The sequence below is a fragment of the Brassica oleracea genome, chromosome C1 (genome assembly GCF_000695525.1).
Source record: "Brassica oleracea var. oleracea cultivar TO1000 chromosome C1, BOL, whole genome shotgun sequence".
Classification (NCBI taxonomy): Eukaryota; Viridiplantae; Streptophyta; class Magnoliopsida; order Brassicales; family Brassicaceae; genus Brassica; species Brassica oleracea.
This window is the reverse complement of record NC_027748.1, coordinates 3,201,189-3,215,089: the sequence shown is the minus strand read 5'-3', so window position 1 is coordinate 3,215,089 and position 13,901 is coordinate 3,201,189. Positions and strand designations below refer to the sequence as shown.

The window sequence follows — 13,901 nt, the reverse complement described above, 5'->3', positions numbered from 1 at the left end:
TTTAAAATAATCAATTAACTTACCGCATGAAAACTATCAAATTGTTATATTTAAAATAATTATATATAAACACTTAAATCCCCTATATATTATTTGAGAAGCATTACAACTTCTTTTTGTAGCCACATGTCATCACTAGAATAATTCTTAGAATCATTAGAGAAATATGTTGGTCTAACTAATTATACAATAAGCTTTTTATTAAACTAACAATAAATTCATCATTAATGTACTTTATTATTTCTTTAAATAAAATTAACGGAGTTGTCTAATGTGGCTAAATTATATATGGCAATTAATGATTTTGAATAATAAAGATTTGATAAAAAATAGTGTATCTTCTATCATATTTATTTAATTTTAAACTATTAAATAAATTAAACAACCACAATAACCATATAATAAAAATTTAGATTTTTATGTATATATTATATTTTGAATTTTTACAAACGGCTATAAATTACTAAAACTGTTAAAAATCTCACATTCAAATTTTATGATCCATGCTTTAAAGTTTTTGTTATGACAAAATACAAATGATTACAAAAATTATATAAGTAAAAAGTCTAATTTAATTAATTATTAAGATTAATATATATATCATTTTAAATTAAACTATAAACCATATAAAATACAATATTTTAGTTTCAAAATTTACTTTGAACAATTTTTTTGATAAAAGTTATGAACGATCATTGACAACTTATTTTTTTAAAAAAAATTATAAATTACTAAACTATTAATCCCACAATGAAAATTTTGTTATAAGCAATTTAAATTTTTTTCTATAAAAGATACAAATGATCAAAAAAACTATATGAGTAGAAATCATCATTTAATAGACGATAATAAAATATATTATCTATGTTGGTATCACTTAAATTTAATAACATATCCTATCAAATATAAAAAAAAATATTTTTTTTAATAAAATTGATTTATATGTTCACACCAATTTAATTATATATTTAATAGTTACTGACTTTTAATTATTTAATATATATTTATTATTTCATAATATGTAAAAACATAAAATAATTTATATATATAATGTTGATTCCGCCCAAGACGCGGATCTTAACCTAGTATATAAATAACTCAAAAAATATATTCTAATTATGTAAAATATATATAAACATGAAAATTAATATTCGCACGGCTGTGCGGGTCCAAATCTAGTATTCATTAAAATATCAAATCTTCACAATTTTCTCTTTCGTTTGTAACCGGGTAAAATTCATGTGGTAACCCAAACTATTATATGTGTCATACCACATCATCCACGCCACGCATATAGCCAACAAAAATTAAATTAGAGTTGAATAAATCAAACTCTGATCACTAAGTAACAGAGTGGATCTCATTCCATTTTTTATTTTAAAATAAAATAAAAAAGAGTATAGAGTAAAAAATATTCGTACCTTATTATTTTTTCCACTTCGTAATAAAATTTACTTCATAAATAGAATAATTAATTTTTTTATTATACTATTATAGAATAAAAAATGTAATAGAATCGAAGCATTTTAACTATATATTTCATTTTATTTTATTTTGAAAAAAAAAATAGAATTTTACATTGGAAATGTTTCGAGTCTATGAATAGTTTATTTCATAAGAATTGTATTTCGCTATATAATTTATACTTCATCGGAATATTGCGTTGTCCAAAGTAAAAAAGATAGTAAGAATTTTCTTATATTAAAAGATCTATAAAGAATGTGAATGGATGAGTCAGCTCTACTGGTTAGAGTTTTGGGGGCCAATTGTCATGTTTCCGGGTTCGACGCCAGCCGGAGGCGAACTGCTCATCCATGTCACGAAGCGGGTACTGGACCTTCGGACTCAGGACATACCCTCCCGGGTGAAGCCGGCCCGCTGCCTGACCGGGCCCAGAGAATGACCCGCGAAACGGGGAACCCTGGATTACCAAAAAAAAAAAAAAAAAGAATGTGAATGGATTTCCCATGTGTAGAAGAATACATAAATTTATAATATAGAAACTGCAGCCCGAACATTTTGAATCCACATGTGAATTATTAAGAATGAGATCTATTTTTAAAATTTTACAAAAAAACAAAAAAAAAATATTTTTAAAATATAAATAAATAAAATCGTATACAGTCATTTCTTTATAGTTTATGTAATGCCTTGTACATCTAACATGTTTGGCCATTGGAAAAAATATCTGGTAAATACAGATACTGAAGATTTGATCTTACCATCAATAAAAGCGACTCGATTACTTAGTATATAAATTCACATTTAAAGCAAAACAATATTTAAATAGTGTAATGATAACAGCTGCATTATACCAGTTTTATTTGAACCGTGTCTGTCTTTTTGGATTTTAATAGTTGGTTTCCTTTTCTTTTTCTATATCTTTACTTTAATTAAATTTCTTTGTCAGGTTAAAAATAAAGAAGGGATATATATATTAAACTAACTTTCTTTCTTTTTGTTTTGTAATTGTATGAGTCTCTCTAAGTTGTTCGCATATGCAAAAAGTGTAATACGGGTAGGGTTCCATTGGTCATATTTTGATATAGTTTTATCAGAAAAGTTGATTTTGATTGCTTTGTCGAAAGAGTTAAAATCTTATCGGTCAAATTAAAATAATTAATATTTGCCCTTAATATTTTGTGAAAAAAGGAAACAATGCTTCCAACTTGGATGTCTCGAGCTACGAAGTTTCGTATAGTACTTCGACGGTCGACACTATTTTATATTACTACAAAACTTTTTTTTAAGTATATAATTGATGGATAATATATCTAACAATGTAGAATAAAATTTTGAAAGTAAAAGTTGCAATAACCATGACAAAACTGAATTCGAATCCAAAAGTATGCTTTTACATAATAGACCAAACGTTATTTTTTTCGTTCTTTTGGTTGATTAAACAAGAATAAATACTGTATGTGCATGAGAATTTATGTTATCCAAGAGTCAAGTAAAATCTTTAAACAGATGAATAATGATGACACTTTTACCTGAATGGATATGTTAATTATGTGAATAGTATGATTTTGTTGACTCTTATGAGTAAACCCTCACGCAAAGTTGAACATGTAACTTAAACTTTTTGGTGGCTTTTCACTACCTGTATTATGCCTAGAAGAAGTGTCAATGAGCTGGAGATATAAAAACCACATTATCCGACCAAGAATTAGGCTTAGATATTGTAAATATTTAGGCATTTTGTTGAGCAATGAGTGCTTAATAATTTCCACATAAAATTGTCATCATTAGTTATTACAAATTATCCTTCTTTTTAATTTCCTGAATAAAATATTATATTTTAAGGTTAGGCAATCGTGGCGTTGTGGAATCTGATGGCTATGTTAAAATGAATTAGGGTCCTACTGCTTGGGCAAAAAAGAAATAAGAGAACCCTTTTTACATTTTCCAGTTTGATACCTTCTCAAGCAAGGGTTAAGAATATCTTATACTCATATAACCTAAGAAATGAAAGATATTTACCTGATATATATTTATTTATATCACGGTTAACGGTACGAGAGAAAATGTATATATTTCATTGATTTCAAAAGTTCTTTATTAGACCATCAAAATATGTGTGCTACATGGACGATTATCTAACGGATCTGATCGTTTTTAGGATTATATACACGATATTGTCAACCGTCACTTCCCTTTCCATAATACTTAAAATTCTCTTTTTTCATAAACAATTTGTGTTCTTGCTTCTCTTTAGTTCTAATTCTGGTACGTTTGTGTTGGTTCATAATTGTATTAGTATAATCCTTCAACCTTAGTTTTCCTGGTTTTAGCTTTGTCTTTCAAATATATGGATCGTGTATCAGATTTAATGATCAAGCTTTTCTGGGAACTAAGCTCAAAGAAAATCAGTCAAGTTTTAAGAGCTTGGTAGATCTAGATTTTTGAGCGTTTGGTGAGTTCATAACTCCATATGCTCACCGGATAATACGCAAGTTTATGTTGAGTTTATTCAGCACTTCCGGTGGCCAACATTATCCTTTATATTTTAATTAACAAAAGCTTGTTTATAGTTTCACTTTGAGTACTCGTATTTGTAAGGTTGCTGTACACTTTCGGTTAGCTAATGATGGCTAAACTATATAGGATCCCTGTTTTGCTACTATATAATTGTAATTTCTATATTAGTGGAGTATCTTTGCAGTGTCGGATAGTGGGACTGAAAAGTTTTAGTTTGGAAAGAAATAGAAATTACAATATAATATAAACAGTTACATTGAATCTTTTTTATTATAAACAGTCCCACTATCATAGTAATCTATAGTGAACCAAAGATGTAGAAAAGCGACGAGAATAATTGGAGATTTTGGGTTGCGTTTGTGGGTTACGTAAAGAGATTTGGACCATGCATGCGTAGTGGTTAGACTTAATTTTGGGCTTTGTAGGTTTATTGGGCTGTACTTGGTTTGTAATTATGATTAGGGTAAAATGATAACTAATACCCTCCACGCTTGACTTTGAGATTCGTGCTACCAAACTCCTTTACAAATAACATTGCAACGAAGTAACTACCTTATACTAAACAAAACACCAATCATCAAAGTCTTTGGTCAGATGGAACCAGAAACGGTGGTGTTTAAGTGGGAGGGCAAACAAGCCGCTCAAGTCAACGGCGTCACGGCGGAGCAAGCCTGGTTGGTCGTTTCAGATTTCTGCAATGTCCACGAGTGGTTCCCAACTGTTGATACGTGTAGCCGAGTCGAAGGAACCGATGGTCAGACGGGTCTGGTCCGATACTGCGCCTCCACCGCAACCAAGGAAGACGAGGAAACTAAATGGGCTAAGGAGCGTTTGGTCGAGTTTGATCCAATCGGACGGTGTTTGAGCTATGAGGTCCTCGAGAATAACGTGGGGTTCAGATCTTACGTGGCGACGGTCAAAGTAATGCAAGTGGACGGTGCAGATGAATCGGACAGTGGAAAAGTCTGTCGAATCGAGTGGTCGTTTGTGTCCGATCCTGTTGATGGTTGGAAGAAGGAAGACCTTGAATCCTACGTGGGTTTTTGTCTTAAACATATGGCTAATAAAATGGAAATGAATCTGTAAAACCTTTCCTATGTAATTTTTCGTGATAAAAATATATCAAAGCTCATTGTTTTTTTTTACCGTTAGAAATTTAGTTGGTGGTTTTAAGGCGAAATAAAGATACATTCGACTTAGGAGTAATCTAACAAGTAATTTCTTCGTTACATTTTTCTATTGACACTTGACAGCCTGTTCCATTACATTTAGCTTAATTTTTACGTTCGTAACTGCTGGTTTTCAAACATGTCCCTAAAGAATAATAACCACACAAAAATGTTCTATAAGTATATTCCTTTCTTTTTTTGTGCACCATTCCTTTCTTTTCTTAAAAAAAATAATCTACACCTTTTTCACTGTTTCTATTAAAGTAGATTTTATTCCTTTTTCATTAACTATTACTCCCTTCGTTTCATATTGTAAGTAGTTTTAGGAAAATGTTTTTGTTTCAAAATGTAAGTAGTTTTCGTATTTCTAGGTAATTTTTACATTTATTGAATACAGTGTGACCAATCAAATTAAATGAACTTATTTTTATTGGTTAAATTATATCTAATCTATTTATTATAAAATACTTTTTAAAAACATAATAATTTTCTTAGTCTTCGTGCTTTTAGCCAAAACTACTTATATTATGAAACAGAGAGAATAATAAAGAGTTGTAAATCTTTTAAAATATTAATTGATAAGAGGAAATTAGCATTGGTTTACAGTTGTGGGATTGTTTAGTATAAAATGATTTATTTCTTGCACTTTGTATTTATATAGCTAAAATTTAAAATTTTAATATATGTGGATTTTTTTTTTAAAATCTACTACTCCATTGCGTATTAACCACACAATGACAAAGTAATAGGTACGGAGTAGTAAATTAAAAGAGAGAGAATATTTAGTATTAACCACACAGTGACAAAGTATCGGTACTAGTAGTATCTCTTCAGAATTTTATTGGAAACAGCGGCATTAATTAAATACAGTCAGATTCGAATCAATACTAGTAGCTTTTTAGCCTTTAATAAGAGCTATGAGCTTATTTGGACTTTGCTTCGGCCATCAACCACGCAGACTCGGTCCTAGTTAGTAAGAGCTACCATATGCACTCGCAGTAGCCGCCCTGACCGGAAGCGGGAGAAGCTCAAGCTTCCAGCCTTCACTTTTTAAAGAAATATTCCGGCCAATTATTTATAAAGATTCTTAGCTACTCTAGTGGTAAACGTAAGGTGACTAGTTCGATTGACAGTAGTCATATTTTCTTCATACATATACATTTTAATATATATATCATTTACCAACAATGGATTAATTAATATTTTTACTTATGAATGGCCCTTATTTTTTTACTTGCTTCCGGTCTACATATTTTCAAGGCCGGCACTGTGCACTCGTTAATACTTTCGTGAATAAATAGCCATCAACCACGCAGACTCGGTCCTACTTAGTAATTGTAGAATAAAAATGTTGCGTTGACAAATTAAGCTTCTTTTAAAAATGATTCAGCTATAGAGAATGATGATCCTAATTTTGTTCAGGAACGTCGAAGGAATGGAGTTTAAATTCAAAAATTAGAGATGATAGCGATTTGACTCATTTCCTGACTTTGTAACTAAATAAAAATGAACTTTTCTTTTGTTTAAAATAAAAACGAACTAGGAGTTAAGAACATATATAAATATATCTCTGAAGAAAAGGTGTCTCTGTGTATTTGATAATTAACAAGAAAACAAAATTATAAGAAACTCAGATAAAAGACCAGTTGAGGAACATGAAGCAGATACAATGAGGATCTTCATCGTCGTTTAACACTTTCCACGCAACAGCCTTTTCGTACGTTACTGCTCTTCCCATGCTCGACATGCATATTCCTCCATCAGTACACATAAACCCCTGAAAACCCATCATTATTAATTTACGACCCCATAGTTATGATGTATCATCGAGATCCACGTTGCCCAATTATACAATTGTTAATATATAGTATATGTTTCAGCCTGTTTCGGTATGAATAATGTTCTATTTGTGTAATGCTTTATTTAACGTACCTGCTGCATGATTTGAGGGAAGTCGGAGCAGAAGGTCTTCTTCCCGTTGTTGTCAAAGATTTTCTCGAGAGTGATATCTTGAAGTGCCACCAACGTCGTCTCCAGCATGTCCAAACCAGCCTGGTTCGCAAATGTGAATACTGGCGGTAAGGCCTGCAATGATCAAACCAGTCCACTTTCCTCGTTAAAAAAATTATAATTTTCAATGCTATGTATGTATCATCATTGATCGCTAGGCGCAAATCATACATTTCAACGTTATATAATGCCAAGAGCACCTAAAACATCCATTAAATTTTCACAATTTTATTTATTATATACAAAACTTAGAGAAAATATAATGTTATGTGATGCATGCGAACGAGAACAAAGTCAGAGAAATCTGACCTTGAGAGAACAACACATGAGGGCGTCAGGATGGTGCCAAAGAGACTTGAGAAGATCATTTCCATTAGGTTTAAGTAGTTCAACGCCAAGGTAACATCTATACGAATGAGAAGTCCAACGAGCGAGTGTGTGAGCTTCCGGCGATGCGGGTGGTGGACGTAGGCCTCCGCTTAGCTGATGAGAAGAAGGAGAGAGAGCAAGAGCGACCCGTTGGACCGAGGCGATCACGCTTCTCACATATTGTCTAGCCATTGAGGCTACATTCTCTTGCATATGCATCTCAAAAGCTAGCTGAAACGCTATTGTCATCACTGACTTTGTATTTCCTCTGCTCCCGCATGAGTCCCCGGCTGTTCTGCTCCCTATGTCTAGAGCCGATGCTAGGTCTATCCCTCCTATAAACATTTTTTATTGGATTAGTCTTTGATTTGATATAATGTTGTTAACTATACTTCTTATATGAACTGAACATACCGATTTGGAATCTAGTGGAATGATGCGGAAGCCTGAAGGAATGATTGGTGCATCATCAGAGAAAGATGCATCAATTGGTGCAAAGATAAGCTCTGCGCATGATTCAACTGGGTTCTCATCCACTCCACTGCACATCTAAATCATCAAACCATTAAAATTATATTAGAATCACAAGAACAATTATTTGCATTAATATGAATCACTGAGAGGCAGAGACTTGGATTTCAAGTATTATTATTTTTCTTAAATATGTGAATCTTTTTGTGGTTTTTTTGGTAATGAGTAAACGCAAACATAACACACAGAAATTAACGTTTGAAACAATGAGGCCTTACTTGCAGAAGAAAGATATCAGCAGGCATCATCATATCTTCTTGGTAATGCCCCAGGCTCTCAAGCTTAATCACTTCCATGAACTGCCAAAACAGAGGGTAGAAAAATGCATAAGTTTTTTTATCTTCCCAAATTTATAGTTATATTGATAATACATCACCAACCTCTTCATTCTCTATGGTGTGAGCTAGAGGAAGAATGACTTGACCACCAAAGCTCCCTGGGCGAGGGATTGGTAAACTACAAGGCCCTGCTTTGATGGCTGAAGCTGAATACGCATCAATGCTATTATCTGCCCATTCTTGCCTATGTTCCCTCAAGAACCGTAAAAGAATCGAGGGAGGAACATTCTACACAAACAAAAATATCCTTAATGACAGATCAAAAAGAAGAAATTTAGACTCTGAACTATTAGATTTTATGAGCTTGTAATTACTTGTAATAACATTGAAGCTTTGGCACAAAGAACTGCACTAGGCATAGAAGTGAAGCCATTGGAGAATGGGAGACTTGAAGTCATCATCATCTTTGTCGGAGAGGAGTTCACCAGAAGAGTAACATCATCTATACCATCACTCTCTAGCATCGACCAGCCTTCATCGCTAAACCCATTGACTGCTTCGTTAAATCCTCTGAGAATATAACAAACAAGTTAGGTTTAGTTTATAGAACACAAGTTTTGAATTGTTTTTAAAGGTGAAGTGTGAGAAACGTTAATTACTTGCTGAGTCTTTGGCTAAGTGCTCTAAGAGCCGCTGGTCTTCTTCCCCAACCGGATACGTTAGGCTGTGAAATCTCTTGAGATATTTGTCTCAAGTAGCGTAGAGCCTGTAGCAAAAAGACACCATAAGTTCTTACACATCTTTTTTCAAGAACAAGGTTGCGATTATTTCAAACACTATGAATCTTACGGCCATGGTGGTTCTTTGGGCGAGTAACGTTGAAGACTCATAAAGAGAACGAAGAACTTCAGGCACACTCCATGGCTACAACAAATTTCAACCACGCTTAAAATAACAAAACTTATGTAAAGACATGAAGTATGGTCTGTATGGAATGTGGAAAGAAACAGAGGAAAAACTTCACTTTCGGACCCAAGAGCTAGGTTTCTTGTGTACCAAGGAATAAATGTAATAACATTTGAAGAAAGGTTGTGTACCTCAAGATCCAAATGATCGACAATGTGAAGAATGGAACCACCTCCTTCACAGGGTCTAATGAGGTATCCACTTGGTAAAATCTCTGCTCTTACAAAATGAGGAGATGGAGGCATACTTGGCCCGTTTTGTGTATTGTTCAACGACCTTTCGCATATCTGCATCAATCAATTCAGTATCATAGATTGATCAAAAATATATTAAGAGAATAGTTAAGCATGATTTCACAAGTTTTATACCACAAGGCTCCCATCTTCCATTACAGATGTATAACGCAGCATCCAGAAATCACGAGCTGGTGCCAATGTTGTTGGTGCATAAAGCTTTTTCATAAAAAAGAAACAAGAGGAAGTTTTAGTTTTGTTCTGATTCATTTGTTTGGATATGATTCTTGATGTTTCTCAATCATCATTCATTAATACCTGCATGTAGATTAGTTCTAGAGTTCCACCATTTGCAGTGGAGAGGACGTTAACGATATCAAGAGATCTACAATCACGCAACCAAGAAGGCTTATCTTTAAGGATCTCTGCAACTCTTGTGGGGTCAAGACCCACGAGGCCGCAAGCACGAGCTGCGATTCCCGTACATCCATGAGAAATAGCAACGATTCCAATGGAATCCGGACCAGGCTGCAAACTCACTAGTCAGTATAACAGTGAAGGATGATTGAAACCTAGACGAATAAAGACAAGCTAAGACTTATGGAAAGTACCTTCATCCCAGGCATTTGGACCCACTCTACGGCGGTTCCAGTGGCCTTAGAAATGAACTCTGTTAAAGTTTCATCCGCAATGGACAATAATCTGATAAAAGACACAAGAGATTTCATAAGGTTACCAGAGATGGAGGCTTTCAATGGTAATAAAGTGTAGGAACAAAAAATTTACAAGTTTTTGGGTTAAGTAAAATGTTGAACTAATATGAAAAAAATGTAGAGAAATGTTTTTGTGTTAATTCGTTTATTTTCTAAACGATTTTTTGCATTTCTATTATATTCCCAACAAATTTTGTTTCATAATTTTCAATCAAAAAATTTGCGGTCTAACATGACTTTTAGCTTACCCAGCAGGGCTAGCATCACGAGGCTGATGTTGAGGGGTCAAGTGGTGCTGACCACTTGTCACAACCGACTCACAGCTCGTATCCGCAGTCGCCAAGTTCCCTTGCTATTCACAAATTACAAGAAACCATAGAGACTATCAATTACATAGCTTATGCGTCAAGTTACATGTGAAATAATCAAAAGATGAATTAATATGTATACGTTTTGAGGGTGTTGGCGAAAATAGCTGTTTTCATAAACCAAGTGAGACACTTGCTTTTGCAACCGGTCATTCTCTTCCATTAAAAGCTTGTTCATCGCCGTTAGCTTCCGGTTTACAGCTTGAAGCCGCGACGCCTCTTTACGTTGCTTCTCTCTACACCTGCAAACACACATAATAAAACCAAAGTCAATAAATCTCACAACCTAGAGGATTTCTTGAGAGTCAAGAAACTGATGAGACGTAAGGAGCAGACCTGCGGTTTTGGAACCAGACTTTGATCTGTTTAGGCTCGATGTTGGAGAGGATAGGACATTCTCGGATTAGCTGTTGGCGGCGCATAGAGCTTGGTTTAGGACAGTCATTGTAGAGCCTCTCTAGGGCTTCCACTTGTTCTGGAGTGTACCTCACGTACTTCCCGTTGTCAATATTGTGACTGCTATTGCTCCCTCCTCCCATCTTTGATACTACAAAAGAAAACAAACTAATTAATTAACACGATCCAGAAGGTTATATATGTATGTATAATTTTTAGAAAATGTATGTATACATAATTTTTTGTATGTATTCTTGACAAAAATATGTATTTCTTGACAGTATGAACTTCCTGGTATATATTTTAAATAATTTTCTTGATATTTTAAAAATTGATCCGTGTTTTATTTGTAGTAGTGAAAGTTGAGATGTAAATTATTAATAACGTTACACTTGATGATTCTTGAGAAACCCTTAATAATTAAAAATAAAATGTATTCAACATCCTATCAAAATTGAAAATGATGCAGATTAGGTGCTTATTATGATGGCTTCATGGCTCAAAGTAATAATATATCCTAAAAAGGACCATTGACAGCACAAAAATAGTAACTTTCTTCTGTATATTCCATGGAACCTAACAAAGATTCAAACCCTTTTTTTTTTTTTTTTTTTTTTTGATAACTCTGTATCTGGGCAGCCACATTACCAACTATCCCCGGAAGGGATCCAGCGCCCCAACGGAAGGGATGTTAAATCCGTTGTGGCCAAGGCTCGAATCCGGGTGGTGGGCAGTACAGCTGTACCTCCTTTACCACCAAGCTACGAGCGCTTCATTCAAACCTTTTATTCGTTAAAGAAGAAAAGAAAGAGAGAAGGATCTTATTAGATACCGTAGACTTGTTTCTGATCAACCCGATCTTGAAGCAAAGAAAGAAAGATTTAGAAGTTTCTTGTTCTTGCTGTGAATTCTCACAAACCCTTCTGGGAATTTCTCTCTCTAAAAGTTCCAAAAGCCTCTTTTTCTTTTTTTTTCTATCTCTCTCTCTAGAAATAATGGATGAGTAATTTCCTTCGGAAAAAACTGTGAAGCATGCTTCACAATGGGAACTACGAGATTCAAACTTTAGACTCTGCTACAGTTCAACCACGCTTTCTTCCTAACTCACACACACTCTCTCTCTAGACAGATCCACAACGTGAAGAGTCAAAGATTTGTGAAACTTGTTTATAACAATTTGTAGTGGGAAGAGAAAGCGAGAGAGAGAAAAATACTTTTGTTTATGGGTGGGTGGGCTTCTTCTTTATTTAATTTTAATTTATGAATTAATAGAATTGAAATGTGTGTATGGAAAATGAGAGAAGACATGTGTGTCGGGTTGTGTTGAAAAAGAGAGAAGTGAGTACCCTTCATACCAGACAACCACCACTTCTCATTTTTTTCTTTTTTCCTTTTTTTTTTCATTTTCCGTCTTGAAGTGTTTCTGTTCCAATACACTGTAAAAGGCGCACACACACACAAAAGAATATTTCCCAATATCGCCTAAAATACGTCACGACGTCATCATCATCGTAAACACAAAACAAGTACTCCTATTGAATATTCAAACCCTTAATCACATTATTTTCAGTATGGTCATGGCAATAACGAATTTGATTTGCTCATTGTGACTTCTTCTGCTCCACCATTCCGATAGAATGCATGTGGCAGGAGGCGCCGCCCCAACTTCTTTAGTTTACAGATTAGTCAATCTTTGGGTTATGTACATCACAGTCCACAGTTCACTTTAATTTCGTTTCTAGAATTATTTTATCACATTTTAACAGAAGATTCCAAGTTTCTCAACATATAATGCTTAGGCCTCTACATGATCCCATCTTAACGTTTTGCATGCATATATAGATCATCTATATGTACCCCGATGATATAGAAAAAATTACGTAAAAAGAAAGTAAGAAATCCAAACACACTTCAAGTTCCACTTTAAAACATTTTTTCGGAACAAGTAAGCAATATACCTTATAAATAAAAAAAATTAGATGGTAGTTGAAGAAAGGACAGAATGATGAAAAAGTTGCATGCGTCCTTGATGTCTTGTAACGCAGATAAAACCCCATGTAGTCATCATCATTCCTGATATAAACTTAGAAATTTTCATAATATATATATGATTATTGTTGTATATCAGTATATGTCATATTTATATTGAAAATTCTGCAAACTAGATGAGACATGCATGCAAAAAACAATTTGTATTGTCCCCTGTAATAAGGCACACTAGATTCAAGCCAAAAAAAAAAAAAAGATTCAAGCCAATGCACGATTTTCTCGCCTTACTCATTATTTCGCATCTGCGGTTCCAAATTTTGAGGATATATATATTCTGCGTAAGGATACATACTGTTATTGTAACGAGTATCTAGTGAATATACAAAGGTATTCTTCTTGTTCCCTTTAGGTCAATCGGCCTATGTATATACGTACACCTAGTTTCCAACATACACTACAAGAAAACAGCGGCATACTGAGAGAAAAAATCGTCGGTATGTCGTCGGAATAACGCTATTCCGACGACATACCGACGAAAAAAGTCATCGGAAATAACTCCTCGGAAATTCATCTTTCCTCGGAAATCTCTCGGAAATTTCCGACGGAATTCCGAGGAAATGAATTTCCTCGGAATATTCCGAGGACTTTTTTCGTCGGAAATTTCTCGGAATATTCCGAGGAATATGTCGTCGGAATATTCCGAGGGATACACTTCCTCGGAATATTTCCAAAATTCAAAAAAAAATTATAAATTTATTTTTTTAAATTGAAATTCAAAAATATAAAATTAAAATTGAAATAGAAAACATATTTAAAATACAAAAAATAATAAAATAGTTTTTATAAATAAAAAAATGTTTTATAAATACAAAATTAGTTTTAATAAATATAAATATTT

At 33.5% G+C, this 13,901-nt stretch overlaps 1 protein-coding gene and 1 pseudogene across 1 annotated transcript; one reads left to right on the top strand and one right to left on the bottom strand.

Moving 5' to 3' along the window:
* Nucleotides 1–4,500: 4,500 nt before the first annotated feature.
* Nucleotides 4,501–5,126, top strand: LOC106296413 (lachrymatory-factor synthase). Its single transcript, XM_013732550.1, has one exon. It carries the CDS (start codon nucleotides 4,576–4,578, stop codon nucleotides 5,065–5,067), a length of 492 nt encoding a protein of 163 aa, XP_013588004.1. The 5' UTR covers nucleotides 4,501–4,575; the 3' UTR covers nucleotides 5,068–5,126.
* A 1,564-nt stretch (nucleotides 5,127–6,690) lies between these two features.
* On the bottom strand, nucleotides 6,691–12,226 carry LOC106316880 (annotated as a pseudogene).
* Between the last annotated feature and the right edge of the window lie 1,675 nt (nucleotides 12,227–13,901).

Coding starts and splice junctions, on each gene's coding strand:
- LOC106296413 (XM_013732550.1), top strand. CDS start 4,576: ATGGAACCAGAAACGGTGGTGTTTAAGTGGGAGGGCAAACAAGCCGCT.